The sequence below is a fragment of the Procambarus clarkii genome, chromosome 18 (assembly GCF_040958095.1).
Source record: "Procambarus clarkii isolate CNS0578487 chromosome 18, FALCON_Pclarkii_2.0, whole genome shotgun sequence".
NCBI classification, from domain to species: Eukaryota; Metazoa; Arthropoda; class Malacostraca; order Decapoda; family Cambaridae; genus Procambarus; species Procambarus clarkii.
The window spans coordinates 25,821,220-25,844,674 of record NC_091167.1 but is presented as its reverse complement, the minus strand read 5'-3'; the positions used below and the strand labels follow the sequence as shown (position 1 = coordinate 25,844,674).

The following is a 23,455-nucleotide window of genomic DNA, read 5'->3' as shown; positions in this document are numbered from 1 at the left end:
TTTCTTTTGGTGATTACTAATAGTAATTTGAATGTACTGTAGTGAGCTCCTGTCAAATAAGTATGTAGTAAATGATGCAAAGCCCCAGTAACCAAAATTTTCATCATGCCTACAAAGTACTGTACTGTACTACTGTAATCAGAAGAAAGCATCAACCCCAGAAGCACTGTGTCACAGAATATTCTGAAGTTTCTAGCCACTGTTTTGAATAACAGAAATGCAAGATTATTGATGTCAAAAGACACTGATCCATGGAGGATTTTACTGACAAAGCAAAATTTCCATTCTTTAAAATTGAAACATTCTTTGAAGTGTGCAACTATTAGCAGGACAATGCAGTTCTGACCATATGGTGTAGGCCTTTGTTCTATAAAGTTCCCATTAGTAGAAAATTGTGACTAATACAGTACTTAACCTAGCCAGAGATATTTCAAAGGGAAAGGTCACATCTGGTAGTTGCTAACCATTCTCTTTCCTATGTACAGGGTGTCTCAGAATTAGCTACCAATTTATATGAAATCAGAAACAATTAAAGGCTATGATGGTTAAAATAAGAAAAAATGTAATGGTAATCATCTTTAATGTGTTATAAATGTGAAATTTATAAATTGTCAATTTTTTTCAGAACCATAATACAATACTGTACTAATAATAAATACACAAGAACGCATCTTTGTTGCGACATAGCATATTAAAGAATTGCAATATAATAAAATCAGAGAAAGATTTACAAGGAAATTTCATAGACTTGGTTCTAGATCAAAACGATTCATGAACTTGTGAACAAATTTAAATGAACTGGATCCCTACACGATATGAGTAAGGGACGTCCAAGGACAAAATGTGACAGTACTGAAGAAGAACAACAATTTGTAGGCCTGTTTTTTTTAGACAATGTTTTTTGTAGGCCTACTGACTGTAGGGAATCAGCTGTAGGCATTAATAAGAATGTAAACAGTTTATAAATTTTGTTTAAACTAAATCTGATAAAGGTAAACTGTGACCCTTGCAAAATTTTGCATTAGGCTAATAAGATTTTGCACATTTGACTTTATACTAGTTGGTCTCCAAATTTGCATTCAGTTTGAAGCTGAACTGAGATTGTATTTAATATTTCTACCTGGGCCATCAAACATGTTGAATCCTGTATTCTAGTATACAATAGTTATCAAGTTTCAGTAACAACAATGTTATGCAACTTTATTGGCAGCACTGCAGACAAGTATGTCTGAGACTAACAACAGACTAGCAAAATACTGTATAACCATAATAGTACTGCAAAAGGACATAAGTTATTAGGTATCAACATGGTATATACATCCATTCATCATGATTAACTAATTTCCCAATGGGTAGGGAGCCATCAGCAGGGAGAAGACAAGCACATGGAACAGGAAATGGTTAAGAATATACTAGAGTATTGTACATTTAAAATTAGTCTTTCATACTGTGAGAACATCATAGAGAATTAGCAGCACTCCAGTCGTCTTATTGCCTGTTTTTGTGTGCTGCTCATTAGTTGTCTTAGAGAGATAGAAATAGCCTAAGCTACTCTATCCCTTTGAGATGTATTTTTTTCTTGTCTCAATAAACATACTTGAAATTTAACTCATTAGTTGTCCTCCTAAAAAGAGCATGTACTCCTTAACATAGTTGCACTTAGCCTTGTTCTCTGCCATTTCTCGTGTAATATTCACACCATTGTAACCCCCCCAACACTGAAGCCCCACTTCATCTCGTATCCTCACATTCACTCGCTCTATTTTTTTTTATAGAGTAGTTATAAGATATTTAAAAACATCAGTTGAGAACAAATAAATTTTATATTGTGTATAAATACAGGTATTGTATACAGTATAATTAATGTCCTATAATATTCACTCCATAATTCATATGGAGCTCTGCCAGATGATTAAGAATTGGAAGGTGGAACCCAAAAGCCATGGCTCACCCCCTTGCAAATACAACTAGGTGAGCACATATAATACCATCTGAAGCTCAAATACATAAGGTCTAATATGAAATGTTACTTCAGCATATGATGTCTAGAACTCCTAAAAATATGCAGTGTTATCCACATCAACACTATGTACTGTAAATACCACTGGAGCTTCTTTTATTACTGTCCACAGGTTAGGTGAAATTACAGTACAGTATTGTAATAATTACAGCACAGTATATGCAATTAGAATAAGGTAAATATAAAAATAAGCTAGATATTAAGTAGGCATCATACCGCCAGAGAAGGGATAAAGAAGATTGAATGAGTGAGAATGAGTAACATTTTGTGAAATTCAAGTATGGTAATAGGCATCAACAAATTACCAAGTAGAGCTGGAAATAGTTATCAAGTGATAAATACATTTGAAGAAAATGCAAGATAAACTGCTAGTGCAACTGGGGGTTAACATTCTCTGTATAGGACACTACTACTGTATCACGTTCAAACTCAAGAGAAGAAATATGGGTAAGTTTTAGGGCTTTAAGTAAAAAATTTTAATAATCTATATAAAACATTTCCCATAATGCAACCCACAATACCTGTCTAGTTTCCAGGCACGTATTTTACTGGTAGGTGAGCTGATGCACAATGATCTGACAAACCTAGTAGGGAGGAAGGGAGCCATGGGGCTCCACCATAGAGAGGCATTTCATGACATTCAAGGCTAGTTTTCTGGGAGGAACCCTTTAGCAGCTCCCTGAAGCTAACTATCCATAGAGAAAGAGTAAAACAAGAAACTTACCAAGAATTAGAAGAGACGACAGGTACTATGTTGAAGAAGTGATTATGGGCCTGGAAACTCGGCCAAAGCAGCATTTTTAGGAATATCGCAGATCCGATGGTAGACCACAAGTTGGCTTTGTCAGGAAATAAACACGTGCACGTGAATCAAATACTAAAAGAAAATTCAATAAGCAAATCACAAAGACAAAGGACAGGTCCAAAGGATGACCAGTACTTAGCTGAGAAGTAGTGGGACCTGCTGTGACAATTGGTGACCCTGACGAGCACACTAGTAAGCTAGTCAACATCAGCGACAGGACTGACCTTGGGAGCTGGCTGTTGCCTGGGTGCCTTGGCCCACCTGGTGGCTGCCATTGATACTAATGAGTTCGAGCTAGTTTCCAGTGAACCAATTATTCGCAAATGAATCATTTGCAGAGTTGTTTGGCTGTTTTGATGCTTCACTTCTAATGAACTATGCAGGTATCTGTAAAGCTTTGCTGACTTTCTGGATGCTTTCCTGATGAGGGTGACAATAAGTCCCCTGCTCCTTGTGCCTGTGAGGGGACCACATTCTGGCTCTGATCCCTGGGAGACCAAACAGTACTCCTGCAGCTGATGTGACCTGGTAGTAGGGAGCCATCTCGGCAAGATAGTTTCAGGGGAACCACCAAGAGGCTCTTATCAGAAAAAATATACTGCATATGTAGCTGAATAAATCTAAATGATAGGAGCTATTCAAACATACAGGGTGTCCACATGAAATCTCTAGAACTTCAAGTCACAACATTATATATGCATAAAATGTAAGATAAATTAACTCATTTCATTTAATATCATGAAATATGTCTAATATTTTTAATTTAAAACAATATATTCTATTTTGTTTTTTTAATTTCAGTCAAACGTAAGATCTTTAGGATGTAGAAAAGTAAACACTCAGAATGGTGCTTACTGTATAGGAAAAATTTAAATGGCTGACAATTGGTGCCACATGGAGCTCAAGGACAGCTACCAAAACAAACTTTTGCCAAATTAACAAACAATTACAGTACAGATTACAGTACCCTGCAATTGTACATTAATATCACATTTTAACACTCAAAGGATCCCAGGAAAGAAACAACCAAACTATGAGCCTGCCAATCCGGTGGGTGGTCCAAAATCAAGGGTCTCCAAATCAATGGAAAATACCACCAAAACATACTGACACCATGCTGTCGAGTACATTAATGTTTGGCAATAGTGTTCAGTAGTTCCTATGATACAAACTACCAGTGTAGTTTGGATTGCCATTTGGATTATGACTGTGTGGGTATCTAGTAGGATATTACAGGAATGGATAGCATTGAAAGGTAGGTAGATATAATGTCTATCATAATACATATAAATGTTCATGCTGGTAAAATGCATTTAAAATTGGGTGATATAACTACCTGTCTGACCACTGGTACAACGTGGCCAACTGCTTTCTTTATGCCATAATAACAACCATCTATGTATAGTGTTTTGATTAATATTTCAGTACTGTACATGTTACATCTTCAAGCTAAATGTGACATCAATTTATGGATAAATGACTCCTTCTTCAAATCATACCTTACAGCTTTCTAAAATAGTATTAAATTTATTTGTAATCAACTTATAAACAAAGTAATACTCTAGTACTCAAGTGGTTGATGTCCAGCAACTCTATCCTAATTATTGGAAAATGTTCAGTACATTCTTGCTACTCTTAATGATACTCTTTGATACTTTAACATATTACTTTGGACTCTGATATAATCAAAGTAAAAATCAACAAGTAGCATGTAAATTAAAATGTCAACTCTAACAATACAATAAAATAACTAGCCTTGCACGAAGGGCTGTCATCCTATACATACACAAGCCCTTAGAGCATCAATATTCCCTGTCAAGCCATGCTACTTTTCTTCTGAAGTATTGGACTGTAAATTAACATGAAACAAAAATATATTACTTTACTTTCTTTGGTGTATTATGTATTTGGAATTTGTATGCTTATAATCCTATACGAAAATATATTTGCTTTTAAAGATTTAAAAAGATTTGGCATTGCAATTTGGATAGTTGTTCATGGCACTAAAAGACTTAATAAAAAGTCTTCACAGACTGCATTACTTTTAACACATCTACAAAGGTTGCTAAGACAAAGTCACTGTCTCCCTTCAAAATAAATGTATCATACATGTAGATGCAGTACTGTTACATTGTAATTATATTTATTTAGAAATTGTTCAATCTTTTTTCAAATTGAAACTAAACTCATTTACTTCCCATTCAATTGCTTCCAGGTTGATTGGTTCCTTCATTGTTCGTTCCTTAAACACAACTCTGTCGGAGTGGTCCACAAGGATGACTGTAGTTGTCCTGTGGAAATATTTTCACATAACTATTATCATATGATTTGAAAATTCAATTAACCAGCATTCACAGCATTGGTAACAAATACCATATGCCTTTGAAAAGCATGTAAACTACATTTTCTAATCAGTTACTGCACCTCAGCAGACACACACTGGTAGACTAGAAAATTAGTAAATTGAATACACATTTTAAACCGCAAAATTCTCACTCGTGAAGAGAGGAAATTAGCTTTGAGTTTTTAAGACCCCTAAAACATAAATAGCTCTTTGTGTACCCATGGCTTACTGATTTTTCAAACTGTGCGCTCTTCTATAATACATTTATATACACTATAAAAATTTCAAGCAAAAATACTGAGGCACCATTCAAAGTGCCTATGCCCCAATAAATGAGGAGAATGTTAGAGGAAATAACAAGATGGAGGTGTTTAGAAACAATCAAATAATTGTGGGAAAATTATTATGCTGAGGTATATGAATACTAGCATGGGAAATGTTTGCAGAGAAACTGTTGGAAATCTGAGTATGCCAGCTGTAAATGATAATAGAGAATCACAGACAAGCATACTGCTGATGAAATATTCAAAGATTTTGTGGAAGCTTTCAATAAGCGTGGTCATGGTGTTATTGCACATAAAAGGAATTACTCGCAAAGTAGGAAGATGGATCTTTAATTTCCTAATTAACAGACTCGACAGTGTAATAGTCAACAAAGTAAAATCTGGATCATTGAAAAGCTCATTCCCCCCAGGGTACTGTGCTTGATCCTGTCTCAACCTCATATCGGACATAAACAAGGACATAAACTGTAGTTCTATATCACCCTTTACAAATAACACTAGGATTTTCATGAGAGTTGACAAATAGAGGACACAGCAAACCTCCAATCTGATATAAATCAGATCTTCCAATGGATCACAGAAAATAACATGCTGTTTAGTGAAGATATGTTCTAGCTCCTGTGCTATGGAACAACATAACCCACATATAAAATGCAGTCAAATCACACAATTATAATGAAAAAGCAATGTAAAAGATTTTGGGAGTAATCATGTCAGAAGACCTTACTTTTGTAAAACACAATAAAGTAACCATCACAACTGCAAGAAAAATGACAGGTTGGATAACAAGAACCTTCAAAGAAGATATGCCATACTAATGATGATACCTTTTAAGACACTAGTGCTCCATAGAGTGGAATATTGTTGCACAATAATAGCCCCATTCAAACCTGGAGAAATTGCTGACCTGGAGAATGTGCAAAGCTCTTTTACTGTCAAAATCCACTTAATAAAACATTTAAATTATTGAGACAACTTGAAATTTTTAATCTGTATTCTCTAGATCACAAGCGAGAAAGATACGAAGTAATTTACATGAAAAATATTAGAGGGACTGGTTCCAATTCTGCCATGCCACCTGGTCTCACATGAAACCAGGAGGCATGGCTGGAAGTGCAAAATAGGCTCATTAAAAACTAGAGGTACAATAGGTACACTAAGAGACAATTCTACCAACATTAAGGGCCCAAGACTTTTCAACACACTTTAAACCTAATGGGCATAATTAGCAGACCTCTCACCGTGTTCAAAAAGAGAACTTGATAAACACTTCCAAAAGGATAACTGATCAATGGGGCTGTGATTCATAAGTCAGAATACAAGCACCTGTGTCTTAACAGCCTGGTTGACCAAACCATCAACCTAGAGGCCTGGTCAGAGACCAGGCCATAAAGGCCATGAATCTTCCAAACCACCACAAGGTTACCTGTGGTCATTACAACAATGTCTGGAGAAACTGAAATTATAAAAAACAAAAAAGTACTAAGCCAGTATGACTATACAGTATAGACAATGTCTGGAGAGACTGAAAATTGTGAGTGGGAATTCAGAAGGAAAGAAATAGGAAAACAACAAGGAAGAAAAAACAAAATGGAAAAAAGATGAGCAAAGTAGTATGCACTTAGTTTAACAGTTTTATGTGGCCCCACAACACACTACATTAACAAGTCAGCGGTGGTCTAGTGGTAGAGTATGCGGCTTGGCAATGCCGGGGTCGTAGGTTTGCGCCCACCTCTAGCCCTAGTGGATTTTCACACTACATTATTACATTTGTCTTTACTCTTCACTAATTTCTTACCTTGTTCCATAATTATGAGCAGGGAAGGTGACCCAAATGCTGGAGAGAGTCTTCACAAAGTCTTCTGAGTGACCTTTGCCTTGATCTATTAATTGTTCATCAGGAAAATACTTTTTGGTGTCTTGCATCATAATAATGAGTTCATTTATAAGTTTTTCTTCACACTCTGTTTTTCCATAAGCTTCAATAATCTCTTGGAATTTTTGTTTACCTTTCTGAACTTTTTTGAATGGCTTGTTGATTGCTGAGTTACCAAATCCATGAACGCCTGACTGAATCTTCTGAGACAACTTTATCTGACTATTATAATATGTTATATTGTAGGAATGCTCTCCTGGGTCCATCATTAACAAATTAAACGGGTTGTATACAGCATCTAACTTAGCTATATTTTCCAAGTATTCTGATCCACTCTGATCTGCTTTAAGATAATTGACAACTAAGAAACCTCTTGAAGTTACATTTTCTTCGAACTTGTCTGAAGGTTGGAAAATATTGAGTAAGCAGCCAATCTTACCAGCTTCGGAAATACCCAGCCAAGTTCCTCCCTCTTTTCCCTCGAGAATATCCATGCCTGAAATAAACACTTATTTCAGTTAAATGAAAATGCTAACAGATCTCATTTTCCAAATGAGAACTGCTAAGAAATAAAGGGTACAGCTTCTATTCAACTTTCCTCTTTGCAAGTATACAGTAAGAAAATCTTTATCCTTCCCATACATCTTTGTTATTTAAAAGTAGATTAGTGGCACTAATACCACATAAATTAAAATAAGACCTGCAACAAGAATTCCTTAGCAAATGTGTGTCAAACTGCTGAAATGTTTAAGACAAATTCTACATGAGTCCACCCTCTCAAGGGCATGTAATTAATGAATCTAGTGTTAGAGATACAGGTATACTGTATTGATAGACAATCAAAATGGGAGTAAAACTAACAACTAAAGGTGGATTAATAAATACTAGAAAGAACACACACAAACAATAACTGTTAGACTGGTACTCACTTACATATACAAAATATCAAAGTAAAACAGAAATATCCTTGAAATAAGATGCCCTAAAGATTAACCACTGTTAAAAAGCTCAACAGCATGAACATGCACAGAATTCTGTCAATAACAACTCTCTATCAAAATTATTATACTTAAATATTTATTCTAAATTAAAGGAGGGTAAACTTGCAATAAAACATACAGATAGCCATAAGCCATAGTTGGTGAGCCTCAATATATGATTACTGTACATGCAATACAGTAACATACCAGTAGAATATAAGTTTGGTTAAAACTACACAAAGACATTCAGTCACAAGTGATTTTTCATATTTCCAAACAAAAATTAGGGTATACCTATTTTTTAATCATTGAGAGCTCACAAGAAGCCTCCCAAAACCCTTGCCACCAGACATTATATGGTAGTGTTGTCACAGGGCTCAATTGACAACTGGGTAAATTATTTTAACCCCCTAACTGCACCTAAAATTAAGTTCATATCATGGTGTACATAAACTCAAATTTTTTTCTCTACAGTACATCATAAAACAATGCTTTCTGGTGTCAGAAAAAACCCAGTGTTGAATGTAATGAAACACCCTTTTCTGGAGGTAGCCCCAGAAGCCAAAACAAAAAAACAAACAACTAGCTAGTAAAAAGCGAACAACTACTAGAAAAAGCGAAGAACTCCTCGCAAACAAAAGAAACTAGGAAACTAGCAATTCTGTATGCAAACTAGTACTCCCGCTTGTTAGTGGACCCCCCTACCCCCAAAGAGTGGGGTGACACAGCTCAGGCCCTGTCCACCTCTCAGTTCAAATGTCATGCAATCTGCCCACAACCCCACCACTTGCCAGGGAGGCTCTTATAGGCATTTGTGTTCCTGCTATAAGCTATTCACTTCAAATCCAGAAATACTGTACAGCTATGTTTACTATTAAAAAAAAGGGAGTCCTGGTAGTACTGTACAGTCTGGTTCGTTCTCGACTCATAATCAAGAATTCTGGGTTCGAATCCCGGGCAGCACAGCTGGTTGGGGGCTTTTCATTTCACCCCATGCTCCTGTCCGCCTAGCAGTAAATAGGTATCCAGGAGTTAGTCAGCTTGTTGTGGGGTTGCATCCTGGGCAGGGTCAGTAATTCGATTGGGAAGGGGCTCGGTTTAAGCCTAACATGTACTGTATGTATAACCTGGCTTCCTGTCCCCTGACAAGAAAAACTCTTTTATGTTTATTACAAAGTGAAAACTTTAATTCAGGACTTTCATAATTGCAATGACGTTATGCTTCTTGGCTCAGGAATAAAAATGAACAACAGTAATCTATGTAAAATAAATATGACAAACAAAATTCTACATGATCTCAAATACAAAAATATAAATTAATAAAAGACATCAATTATCAAACAACATAGTCCCTAACGTTAACTAGAATTAGGTTAGATCTTTGATCCTACCTCCATATATTTTGGAACTCCATAAATGTGCAGGTTTCGTCGGCCTTGAATAGGTCTCATCTCGGTTGTTGACCAATATGATTTTGTATCTTCCCGTCTTCACGTCAGGATTTGAATATAAGAACAGTAAACACATGATGTCGTTTTCTCACTGTGTGGGAGGAAACTTCTTTAAGGTCAATAAAGAGTATATTATGTTTGACAAATTTACAAATAAAATCTGCAGTGAATTCTCATATCAGAGAAAAAGACTGAAATCAACAGCAGAACAAAAAGTAAATACTGTATGCATTTTTGCTTGACTAATGCATAGAGCCAACCTTTAATATATCCATGTCAGTTGATGCCACCTAGATGTGACACTTAGTATAAAAATGAATCCAGACCATTTCTTTAAAAGGGAAAATACTGTATTGCATACATGGGGCAACAGCTTCGAGCTTAACAAGGCACAATGTAGAACACAAAACAGGCAATACTTTTTCACCCATATGGTCATAAAGTCATGGCCCTGCCTACTCACTAAAGCTGTAAATACCAAGTAAGTAATTATTAAAAGAAGATGCCAAGATCGAGACTAATTTATTTATTTATTTATTTATGCAAGAGATCTTTCATTCTTGTACAGCAACTAATAGGCACAGCATTTCAGGCAAATCCTTAATCTTAATATTCCCTGGAATACAACCCACCAAATCATTTAAAAACCAGGTACCCATTCACTGCTGGGTGAACAGAGCCTACATTCAAGAATTAGTGCCCAACTAATCCTCCCCGGCCAGGATACGAACCCAGGCCAATGTGCTCGTGAAACGGCAGGCAAGTGCTTTACCACAATGCCATAGACTGTCCTATGTAGCACCAGACTAATACCAAGACATATGCTTCAGTCCAAAATCCAGTTGGAAAAATCTTCAGGAACAATGGGAGGACCTTTGATAGGCTGCCAGCTTCCTTTCCCTGTTGAGGCCACTAGTGGATAATGGTCCCCAGGTAAAATAAACATAAAACAGGTAAAAATCACCACTACAAGCCCATTTCCTACTTTCAAAATATGGGGGGGAGGCATCAGCCTGGAAGAAATAAGAACAAATATAAAAATAATAATTGTGACTTGTAAAAAAAGTCCTCTTATCTACTTCTTTATATGGTATAGTACAGTAATACTGTATTTACTTTACTGCCATATCTCCTACACTACAGCATAACACCTCACAAAGAACCTACACTTTTGACTCCAGCAATACCACCACTTCATTAAGTGCTCATTAATTAACACAGTCTTAAAAGCTGTGAAACACACTCTATCTTAAGAAACCTATTCCAAGTAATGAGAGCCTTGAATCTCTCATTAGAATATATATTTATTCTCGTAGTGTCTGTGTTTATTGTCACCATAGTTCACATAACAATAGAACCGTTACACAAGTATAGTTCCCGTAAGCTTATAGTCAAGAGGAAATCTTGTGCACTGTTGTCTCTCGATACTCGCGTCCTGTTGTTGATGGTTGAGGGGCGACGATGGTCGGATATACTCCGGCCGCTGCCTATCGGGTGGGGGATAGTACGGTACTCTCTGATCATGGGGACCCTACAGACTCTTCAGGCCACATACTTTACAGTCTCTTCAGGCCACGGACATGACGAATGAAACGGAAGGTATGGCGAAGGATGTCATAACGGACGTCTTCAGATAGACGATGTTATTACCAATAAAAATTAGGGAAAGTTCCTTGGCCTATGCATAGACAAGAGACTCAACTTCAGCACCCACATACAACACATCGCAAAAAAATCGTAAAAACGGTCAGTAAACTTTCTAAAATCAGATATTATGTTCCCTACTCTGCTCTCCTCTCGTTATACTATGCACTAATCTATACCTATCTTACATACGGTATCTATGCATGGAGTTACCACTGCAGCCTATCATCACTCAGCAAAAATCAACTATTAGAACTATAACAAACTGTTTTCAGACAACACACAGCCTCTCTGTTTAAGTCCCTTAACATGCTAAAGGATAGCTTGAGCTACCTCATCCCTTTGTGTGTATTTTACCTCAATAAACTTATTTCAATTTCCACACACACTCTCATGTGCTATCTACATGTACAAAACCGTTCCTAAATGCTAATCTTAATCTGAAATGTTCCTTGATAGGTAAAATAGAACCCATGAGCAACACACCAGAAATAAAGATCTCTTTGATATCCCCAGTCAGGCTAAATCTGTGCAAACACTCCATATGGGGTGCACCCACCAGTGTGGGTGAAACACCCACACTGGTGGGTGCTTCACTCTGGACCTCATGTTCCACCGGTGTCACAATCCTCCCCTGGGAAAGCACCTGGGGACCAGAGGATACTCAGGACTATCCGATAATCGAGTGTTACGAATTTGTTGTTCTATTCTGCTCCGATGATGGAGCAGAACCTCCCGATCGACGGGTGTGTCGACGACGTCGGTGCTGGCTTCTCACGGGAGAGACAGGAGGGTGACGAGTGCCGGGCTCCGGTCGGGACTGAGTGTCCATGTCTGTATCCGTGATGGAGTTTTCGTCCATGTCGAGGCGACCTAGGAAGGAAAATCGATTAGCAGCCTGGGAATATGAGGCATGTGGCCGGGACAGGAAAGTACGTCTGCCAGACCCTACCTGTGAAGAGGCCAACCAGGAGGCGGAAAGAAACGGTAGGCTGATTGAGGGCGCGCAACCTCTGGAACAGCTCTTGTCGAGGGGTCCCCACTACTCTTGTGAGGGCCATGGCATAAAAGGTGGCGAGATGCGGCAGAGCACCCACCATTATATCTATCTGCATGATTTGTGTTGCCACAGTTTGCACATCATGTTGCATTGCAGCAGGTGAGGCGACTATGTCCCAATAGATGGCAATTATAGCAGCGTAACGCAGGAAAGTTGAAATACAGCAACTAGAATGCCCAGCTACGATGGCTGGACCTGTTACGAGGTCCTGTGTTGCGCAGGGCAGGCAGGGTGAACCTAACACCCGTAGAGCGGCCTGGATGTTGTCCACTTAAACGCTCGGGTCAATTGAGCCTATCTTCCCATACCGGACCCCGAGACTCCTCCTCCTGTGGCAATACTTGTAGGCACCTGACAGGCCAGTCCCCCAACCTGATAATGTTGGAAAGCCGAACGTGCAACATATCTTCCTGCCAGATGTGTTGCTTCAGTACTGCATCCCTACCTAAGGTAGGCACGGTCTCAGGCAGGCATAAGGGGGGGGGGCAGGTGGAATTGAGTATTCAAATGAGCCAGAGAGATAATAGAAAGAACGTTTTCAATGTCAGAATAGTTAACAAATGGAATGCATTAGGCTGTGATGTGATGGAGGCAGACTCCATACACAGTTTCAAATGTAGATATGATAGAGCCCAATATACTCAGGAATTTGCACACCAGTTGATTGACTGTTGAGAGGCGGAATCAACACAACAACCCGAATTGCTAACACGTCAACTTAATTGTAAGAGGAATACCCAGTTATCAACCTTTTTAACGCATGTACCTCCTGAACTCATTATGTAATTGTTATCATCCAATTGTAGCACAGCAGATTGGAATGCGGTACTTCAGAAGCATAATATGGAGTTATAGTTAACATTTATATTATTTTGGTGAAAGAACATTAGGCTGCAGCAGCCCCTTTACCCAGCAACTAGCTCTGTAACCTTTCTGTCACCAACGCGAGAAAGAATAACTGATCGATGTGGACTTACGGCCAAAACAAGGCGAGAGGTGCAGAGATGGAGTAGAACTGACGTGGGCTCTTGACTGCAGTTCTGTACAGATCAGCGTGACACAGCGGAACTTATACATTAAGTTACATCGTACACAATTTTGTTTATTTACAATGTACCCCATACCCATTCTGTGAGCGGTAGTGAACCCCATACCTATTCTGTGAGCGGTAGTGGACCCCATACCCATTCTGTGAGCGGTAGTGGACCCCATACCCATTCTGTGAGCGGCAGTGGACCCCATACCCATTCTGTGAGCGGTAATGGACCCCATACCCATTCTGTGAGCGGTAGTGGACCCCATACCCATTCTGTGAGCGGTAGTGGACCTCATACCTATTCTATGAGCGGTAGTGGACCCCATACCCATCCTGTGAGCGGTAGTGGACCCCATACCCATCCTGTGAGCGGTAGTGGACCCCATACCCATCCTGTGAGCGGTAGTGGACCTCATACCCATCCTGTGAGCGGTAGTGGACCCCATACCCATCCTGTGAGCGTCAGTGGACCCCATACACATCCTGTGGGCGGCAGTCCCCATACCCATCCTGTGAGCGTCAGTGGACCCCATACACATCCTGTGGGCGGCAGTGAAACCCATACCCATCCTGTGGGCGGCAGTGCACCCCATACCCATCCTGTGGGCGGCAGTGCACCCCATACCCATCCTGTGGGCGGCAGTGCACCCTATACCCATCTTGAGGGCGGCCCATGGGGGTTCTGTCACATGCTGCACGAGAAAGGAGTCCTGCATTAGGTTAAGAAATTGTTTTTGCAATTGTGATGTTAGATTCACTCGGTCTATTGTCTCGTGGTTGTCACCCATAATAATGGCTTGGGGTTCAGCTGCAGCATTTATCACATTATGCAGATCATTAAATCATTAACTTCCTCTGTTGTTGCTGTGTCTGCCCTGTGGCATACTCCCACTGTTAGTTTGCCACCATTTTCAAATTCAAATTCAAAATTAAGTACATACATACAAGGTGTGATACAAACATTGATGGATTTATAAATAGAGGTAGTACATACAATGCCTAAAGTCACTATGACGCAAAGCGTTTCGGGCACGAAAAACATTAAAGACTAAAACTTAATACTAATTGAGATTAAAGTATAAATTGTGTTGAGAACATATAAAAATAAAAATAAAAAAGGGGGAACATGGCAGAAAAAACAGCACAAATACAATTAGGTCGACAAACAGCGTTGTTTAAAAAAACCAGACATGGGTTGACAATATAGGGGTAAGGTAGGTTATAAGGTATGTACTAGCTCTATCTATAAATCCACCATTATGTTTGTAACTCATCTTATATGTATGCATACTTACCTGAATAATTTATTTTTTATTTTTATTTAGATTTTGAATTCTCCTTCATTTATGTCTTCTCGTCCCCACGTTTCGCTGATGGCAATAATCTCAGTGTATGCATATCATGCGTGAAATATATTTACGAATTGAATACTTTTCACAAAATTTAAAAATAAAATACGAACTGCAAGAGAACGTGCAGTGCGCAACTCGATGCTTAATTCAACAACACTTAATATCTTTATAATACATATAGCGATTTATTTACATTTACAAACTATTTAAAAAATAAAACGATAGTAAGTATGTTAATAAATCAATAGAAGTAACGTAAATAATGATACAAGTCATGAAAGCATATAAGATTGTGAAGGTGGCGGGCCGCGGGTGTTCTTTCTGGTGCGGCCATATTCTGAGAGCGGGTCGGGTGAGCTCCCTTGTGGTGTGTTTTGTGTGTTTATAGTGTGCGTTGGGCGTGTTGACCGGCCTTGGGGGCGGCCACGCCTTCAGGAGGCTGTAGGAGCCAGGGAATATGTGTGGGGGAGTGGCTGAGAGGAGTAGAAGTGAAGGTGTTGAGGTACACGTGAGCCTCTTGTGGGGACCTCGCGGCTGTTGACATCCTGGGGCCATAATTGTATATATGTTTCCATACGACTCATCCTGCTGCTGAGGTCCACCTCCTAATCTATATGAAATAATTCTGATCGAAGAGTTTTTTTTAATTTAATAATTTTGTTGATGTTTGTGCAGGTGGTGTGTATGGGGGTGTTGGTGCAGTTCTTGTCTTACCAAGGATAACGTCTTGTACAATTACACATCCACACTATCTTAACCTAGCCTGGTCACTCCTATTCTAACCTAAACGAAATTAAAATTATTTAGTATACTTTGGTGTGCATTATCAGACATGATCACGTTATCCACATTGGTCATTATTGGACTCGTGGGACAAGCTCAGTAATAGAACTACACGTAGTTTTACTTGACATTGATGACTTGATTGGGGGGATCCCGGATTTGATTCCCCTGGAAGGACAGAAATGGATGGGTACGTTTTCTTTCACCCGCTGCCTCTGTTCACGTAACGTTAAGAGTTTAGCAATTGTGGGTTTACGTCTTTGGGAGTCGGTAGAGTGATGTTTGGGAACCTCAATTGGAGCCTTAAATATGCATACACACACAGACTTCCTGTTCCCCCCACCCAAAAAAAAAATTATCCCTTAATTAGAAAAATGTTTGTTCTTAGTCTTGTAACACTGACACAGCATTTCAGGCAGGTCCTTAATCTTGATTTTATCTGGAATACGACCCGCCAAATCGTTTAACCACTGGGTACCCATTCACTGCTGGGTGAAGACGCATATAGTTAAGGATTGATGCCTAGTCAATCCCTGACCAGGATACGAACCCAGGCCAAATTGCTCATAAAGTGTGGGGTCCTGTGCGCACCATGAGGACTGCCATGGCACCATATACTAAAACTGCCTCTATACCATTATACTTGAGCAGCCATATTTAAATGCGTGTTAAAAATCCTAATTAAATAAATGTTCCCAACTCTGTATAATACCATTTACCCTGCTAAAGTCATGTTGCAGTCATGTACACAGAAGTCAGTGTACCCAATACTTCAACAAATTTTAAAACCTACCTATAATGACCTAAGTACTAACCTAACAGCCCAAACAAACTTAGTGTAGCCTATCTGAGCCTAAGCTGATATATCCTAATCTAATGAACACGAGTTTTTACAATTTGAAAGATTTTTTAAAATGCTTGTATGTCATTTGACCATACCCCATATTGATCATTTTATCGTTAGGTTATGTTGGTGATTTTGGGGCTTTAGTGTCCCCGCGGCCTGGTCCTCGATTAGGCCTCCTTTTCGTTACACACCCCCAGGAATCGGCCCATAGCTGTCTAACTCCCAGGTATCTATTTACTGCTAGGTAACGGGCATCAGGGTGAAAGACTTTTTGCCCCATTTGTTTCTGCCTCCCTCGGGGATCGAACCCTGAACCTCAGGACTACGAATCCAAAGCGCTGTCCACTCGGCTGTCAGTTATCTGTAAATTGTTTTAATAAGTTTATTTTGAAGTTATTTTTTCCCCCAGATACAATATGCTTCAAACAATTTTAGCCATGTGATGTGTTAGGTTTAAAAATCTACAAACTGTATGCGGTAAAGTGACCTGTATTCATATGATGCACATTGTTGGGGAGACCCTTATCCCTTGAAAAGTGCAGCACTTTCTCTGGAGTAACTGAGATGTCATCTGAATAGGGGAGGGTAACACTGTACACAGGCATTTTTATGTACTGGTCACTTCATATAATTTCACATTTCATATGTATTTCATTTTTTTTAAATCCATATTGAAATTTATCTTGGTGGTGCATGAGACTGAACAAAGAATTGTTACTAGTACATCACCTAAGGTTTGTGAGTATAGTGCATTAGATACAGACCCATGGAGCACACTAATGTGTACATAGTTAAAATTATCAGTAATATTTTGGCCATCTTATTTAAATACCATACCTTTATTTTGGTAGTGCTTGCTGTATAGTCATATTGGCTTAGCACCTACTCATAATCATCTTTGGTAGTGCTCAGTAAACACATTGTTCTCCAAACATTTGGCATTCATGTGGACTAAAATAGGTCTTCTATAGATTCATTGTAACAGCATATAAGAGTTGTTACAAAAACAAGTCCGAAGTTTTTGTACACAATTGTTAGGGAATTTTCCTTCTGTAACCATGAATAGTATGATTAAAGAGTATTGTTTCTATAGTATTTGCCAGCACTCTTAGAATGGGGTATGTTCAAACAGTACACATGCATTTTTACTTTTCTAAATGTAAAAACCATGTAAGCTTAAGTTAGGCTGCATTAGCTTGACTCAAGCTAGATTTGGTTAGGTTGGGGGAAAGCTTTTAAAATCCAATGGTGAAATGTCTTTGTACAGAGTTACTTGCATCCCCTAGAATAACATTTCTGGTTCCAGAGACTAGCATCTGGGTGTGTTTGAGAGGTGTCTCGATGTTTGGCGACTCATTTTTAAAGAACCATTCAGCATTAACCCTGCAGCCTGTCCTCATAAACAAAGGCCATAGTCCATTCCATGCACCCACTCAACCTGCTGTTTATCTGTTTACACATGACTCATGAATACTAAGCACTTCCAGAACAAGTGCTGTACTGATGATTTTTTGTTCAAACCACAACTGTAAATGCTTCACCCTCATACTGCAAATACAAATAATTGCGAAGAGAACCTAAACACCTAACCTAACCAATGCATAAATATGCACATGTTATATTATAATAATCAATATTTGAGAAAATTCCTGTTTTAAATGAACAGCATGTTAAAATTGATGAATGTGACTTTGGGGTTGACCGCTGGATGGAATGGACTTGGTCTAAGGATGGGTTGAACCCTGTTACATTTGTTACATTGCAGCCTTCACACGAGACCCTCTTGTGCGCAAAAAAAAAAAAAAAATCCAAATAATGTTATCTTTATTATGTTAACATGCATTTCCTGATGGGAAAGTAAACAAATATATATACAGTGGAACCTCTGTTTTCGTATTTATTGGTACTCGTGACTCAATTTCTTTGAAAAATTGGATTCTGTACTAGTTTGCCTTGGATTTTGGAGTTTGTTTATACACCTACGGGTCAATCGAGCGAGTGGCACTTTAGTTTGCCACTGTCTCCTGCCTAGTGATGATCGTGCTTGAATTCTTTGTGTAGAATTTCATTGTTTTTGTGCTGTTTTGATTTCTGAACATAAGTTATTACCTATCACATTATGGGTTGCAAGAAAGTCGGTGGTAATGTTCAACCGGAAAAAATAGTTGAGGATGACAATAGAGGAAAAACAAGAGATCATGTGATGTCTCGCTACAGACAAGTGTTAAAATGTAGGGAAAAACAAATGTCTATAGTCAGATTCTTGGCAAGACAAGCAAGCAGTGAACCATAACCAGGTCCTAGTGGTATGTCTGTAAAACGTGAGTGTGTGTACACCCCAGAAATGTCATCACTCCTGTTATAATGGATGGGGACTCCCCTTCCAAACACTAACCCCTCTCCTCCGCGACGATATTCTCGGCAAACCTGTGGGGGTGGCATTTGCCACAAATATAATAGTTCATTATTATTTCAATGATGGATTTTCTGTAATATTGAAAAGTGTGTAATTCAAGAAATTTATGCAATCAAATACTGTATAGTGGGGCCTGACAGCTGAATGGACAGTGCTTTGTAGTCCTGAGGTTCTGGGTTCGATACAATTAAAACTTCTCTAATTTTGTTAAATTTTGTATTTATTTCAGGTCTAACCATTCATCAAGATGGTCCGAATGAACGCCCTTTCAGATGCTCTGAGGAGTATAAACAATGCTGAAAAACGTGGCAAGCGTCAGGTATTGATTCGGCCATGCTCCAAAGTAGTCGTCAAATTCCTGACAGTAATGATGAAACATGGTAAGTTTCATGCAGTCTAGGTGTTAAGATAAAGCTGATGAAAACTGTTACATTTTTTGTAGGTAAAAAAAAAATTCGTTTTATTTTTATTTTATGAAAGTATCCTCACATGCTTGTTTGCACTATTTAATTTTTTTTTAATTCATCAAAGCTTCAATGGATGTTCAGTTTGTTGATGAGAGTAATTGCAACTAATCAATATGGGTTGTTTAGTTGCAACTTAGTTTGTTTAAACTAAACAAGAAGAAGTTGTTGTTTAGTTTACTCATATTACAGTTCCAGTAACATGAGTAATTGTTAATTTCATGCCTGATGTATAAGGCTAGATGAAAGAAGTAGCAAGAAGCAGTATGCTTCTTGCCTTATAAAGCTGTGGATAACTGATGTAGAATGGCAGTGTTGATTTATACGATATAAAGTGTGAAGTGTAAGACGATTGGACAAGTGTAATCTTTCACATTTTTTTTGTAGATTCCTCCCTACCTCGCAAAATGGGGGGAGTTGGGAATGGGTAATAATAGTTGTTGATAATGTTATGTACTTTTATGTATAGTACTGTATTCATTGGAACAGACCTTGATTTTTATATAAACTTGTATTAGTCTTCTCAGTGTTCAATTAACTTTCTTGTTTAGGGTACATTGGAGAATTTGAAATTGTGGATGATCACCGAGCTGGCAAGATTGTGGTGAACTTGACTGGCCGTCTTATCAAATGTGGTGTTATTTCCCCTCGGTTTGATGTCAAAATTAATACTATTGAGAAGTGGACAACGAACCTTCTTCCCTCGCGTCAGTTTGGGTAAGTTTCTTTTTTATGTGCACGTCTGGTGATTATGATCACTAATGTTGATACCACACAATTTTGGTGGGATTCCTAAATACAGTACAGTGAAGAGGGAATTTGGTTGTGGAATATTTGATTAATTAGGTTGGTTAGCATTTAAGTGTTCTGAGGGTGGCATTGGCTACCTAACACGTTCCACCTACTTCAGTTGTTCACTCGGGTGTATGTAAAAGCTTTCACCATTTTTATTTGTGAAGCTATAATGGTAAACAAGTCTTTTTGATGTATAAAGCAATGATCTACAACCTATGAATGTGTTAATAGAATTAGAGTAAGTTAATAAGAGTACTGTACTATGATCATAGAATGGATAGCTGAAAACTGCAACAGTTGGTGTACAACTGCTCCACCCCCCCCTTCCCCCACACTTGTTTTGATGATGCTGTACTGAATTGGTTGCAAGTTTTAGCATCCCCTTCTGAACACAGCTGAGTTATATTGGGGCAGGGTGATTTAAATGTGTTATGCTTTGCCAAACATTGACAATTTTTTCTTTCCAGTACAAGCTAACACTGCTTTACAAATATTTAGATGCAGAAATTTAAGTGCAGTATAGTAAAAATAAATGTAAAGAGAATGTTGGGTAAGGCATGTTGCAATATCAAAGCTTTGTGCATCATGACATAATGGTTGGAAAATTTAAATGCGTTTAGGACTGAATATTGCAGCATTCTCGGTAAGATTCATTTGTTCAGTTTCACGTGTTAAGATCACTCTAAATGTTCTCATAATTACTCGTCTTCTAGTAATTGTTCAACTATTCTGGAGAGGCCACTCCAGAGTGCAACTCTATAGTCTCCTGAGACTGATGGATGCCTATTATTATTTCACTATTTGGAGATATGCCTCATTGCTCACTCCACTCAATTATGTGATTCTCTGGATATATTTACACTTCACCTCTTGGGCCTTTTACAGCCAAAAAAGAAAAAAAGAAACTTAGTTGCCTATGCATCTGTTCCCATAGTTTAGCATAAATCTAGCATTGTATGTAACACTTCAGAACCTGTGTGTGCTTCCTGGGGTCTGAGCACTTGTAAATTCCATATCAGAGGCTACCTCTTGCCTTTAGTGGGATGAAGTTTTCAGAAGCTTGGTTACCAGGCCACTCCCAATCCCTCTGCCCCCCTGTAAGGCTGGAAATGGTGATTGTTCTACATCGTTATCCACTCATTCCAACCACCACCAAACTAACACACGCCTAAATACCTGCATTAACACTGGTATTGTGCACCTGTTAAATGTGACAACGTTGTGGTGTGCAGATAAAAATTTATTCCTTCAATTTTTTTCTTTCTAATTTTATTAGTGTGCTCCCTAATCACAAGGAAAGATAAAAAAAAATATATTATATGCAACCTAATTTGGCTGTGTTGAATGAATGAAATTTAGCAATTCATGGGTGTTGAGTGTTAGGCCGGTGGCACTTGCCCCAGGGGCTCCATGGGGTAGGAGATGCCACGAATATAATTTTCCATAATTATTTCAATGTCTGATTTTTTTTTTTGCCGTATTATTATTCAATAGTATAAATAGTAAATAATAAAAACTCAATCACTAAATCATTTGATCTGTAAATTTAACTAGAGAAGCTACTGCCTCATGTGCCTTTGATGTGCATCTGTGAGATACTGAATGATGGAAAACATGTAGGAGAGGGCAATAAGAAGCTGCCACTCAAGACAACAAGCAACAATGGGTTTCTTGTAACACACTCATGGTACTCTACAAACCTAAGCGATTAGGGTAGGCAGTACTTTTTAATAAATTATTAATGTAGATGTATAATCATTGTGTTTTTCTTTTCAGATATGTTGTCTTGACGACGTCGGGTGGTATTATGGATCACGAAGAAGCGAAAAGGAAGCATCTTGGAGGGAAGATCTTGGGATTCTTCTTCTAAATAAATTTATGAATGAAGTTTCAATCACGTGTAATTAATCCTTATTTTTCACACAATGGTGATGTGCCTTAACTTGTTCACTACTTTAGGCATCTGTAAGAGTTTGGGTGTATATTTAATGACCCTCCTGACTGATTTATTATTCTCAACCTAAGTACAGTGAAAATCTGTAGGGGGGCCACGAGGTTGATTGGAGCCTGCACAATGGTTATTCTGAGGCACACGCCAGTAACCACAATATGCTACAAATGTAAGGCCAACCCGGGATTCAACTGAATCCTCAAGGGGTCCCAAGGGCTTCATGCATTACCATACTCGGTGCCGTGGTATGGGAGTTTTACCCTCTGCTTGAGGGTAAAACTGTCCAATGTCTTGAAGACGGTTTCAGTGGAAGCCTCCGGACTCTGAGGATTCAGTTGAATCCCAGGTTGCATTACGTTTTTAGCATATTGTGATTTTGGGTGTATACTTTGGGGTACCAAAATTATTAAAACATATGGATCCTTATTTTCGTATTTTGGATGATTAATACTCTACTAAAATAATTTACTCTTTACTGAAAATAGTTATAAAATTTAAAATAAGTCCTTTCAACCCTTGATTTAGATCACTTATACAGTGCATCTTTTTTTTTTTTTAGCAGGCTTAGGTTACACAGCAATGTGCTGCTACCCTATTCTATATGAAAGATTACATCAAATCAAAAACTAGCTACAAGTTCATCTAATATTCCCATCTCACAGGAAGGTTAGTCATACGTAGTCAGCGGGAGAAAATACCAACTTCAAATACAATAACAAACTCTTGACCAAGTCAGATGAGAACATAAAATATAAGGCCGATTTATTAGCCCCCCTCCCCCCCCCCAGGGTAAGCTGGGTACAAATTAAGTATTTCTAATATTCCTCAAGTTTATGAAGTAATTACAGAGCTCAAAGTACCTAATACCACTTAGTCTGACATCACTTATAACGGCAATCACACCCTGTGGCACTGGCGCGACTCTCGGGTTCCCCTTACATGAACACGCATCGTCCCTCGCCTCGCCTCACCAGAGGTGCAGGAAGGAAGAGTCCGGAACGGCACAGGTCTCTCCTTTGGACTCTGGTCTTTGACGCATTTTAGTAGCACTTAGGAGAAATCTTGGTACTTCTCAGTAAATTATAATAAGCACTTAAATTATTACATATAATGTTTCCTTAGCCAAACATTATATACAATAGTGTACGCTTTGAAAAATGAAACAAAGAATGGATTGTAGGAACGTCAACAGAAAACGATGTGACGTTGGAATGTATGGAGGGCTTTGAAATAGGTACAGTATGTGCAAGTCATATACCACTAAGAAAAATAAATTCATACTTAAATGAGTGTCATTCCCTCTATAGGTGAAGAAAAACCACAAAACTAAAACTGCATTATCTCAAG

At 38.4% G+C, this 23,455-nt stretch overlaps 2 protein-coding genes across 7 annotated transcripts; one reads left to right on the top strand and one right to left on the bottom strand.

Annotated features, from left to right (window-relative positions):
- Window positions 1–563: 563 nt before the first annotated feature.
- On the bottom strand, window positions 564–13,515 carry Tango2 (transport and golgi organization 2). 5 transcript variants are annotated; one of them, XM_045736577.2, is made up of 4 exons: window positions 13,442–13,515; window positions 9,701–9,851; window positions 7,252–7,825; window positions 564–5,116 (listed from the first exon to the last, which is right to left on the bottom strand). In XM_045736577.2, the coding sequence occupies exons 2-4, from the start codon at window positions 9,834–9,836 to the stop codon at window positions 4,984–4,986; spliced, it is 843 nt and encodes a 280-aa protein (XP_045592533.1). In that variant the 5' UTR covers window positions 9,837–9,851; window positions 13,442–13,515; the 3' UTR covers window positions 564–4,983. The 5 variants fall into 5 exon arrangements, with proteins under 5 accessions (XP_045592533.1, XP_069182485.1, XP_045592532.1 ...); XM_069326384.1 differs by lacking the exon at window positions 13,442–13,515 and adding an exon at window positions 11,193–11,297; XM_045736576.2 differs by lacking the exon at window positions 13,442–13,515 and adding an exon at window positions 11,125–11,227.
- Window positions 13,516–15,089: 1,574 nt separating this feature from the next.
- LOC123754309 (small ribosomal subunit protein uS8A) lies at window positions 15,090–22,051 on the top strand. 2 transcript variants are annotated; one of them, XM_045736571.2, is made up of 4 exons: window positions 15,090–15,204; window positions 19,128–19,278; window positions 19,914–20,079; window positions 21,934–22,051. In XM_045736571.2, exons 2-4 carry the CDS (start codon window positions 19,146–19,148, stop codon window positions 22,025–22,027), a joined length of 393 nt encoding a protein of 130 aa, XP_045592527.1. In that variant the 5' UTR covers window positions 15,090–15,204; window positions 19,128–19,145; the 3' UTR covers window positions 22,028–22,051. The 2 variants fall into 2 exon arrangements, with proteins under 2 accessions (XP_045592527.1, XP_045592528.1); XM_045736572.2 differs by having other exon boundaries at window positions 15,142–15,219.
- The last annotated feature ends 1,404 nt before the right edge of the window (window positions 22,052–23,455 follow it).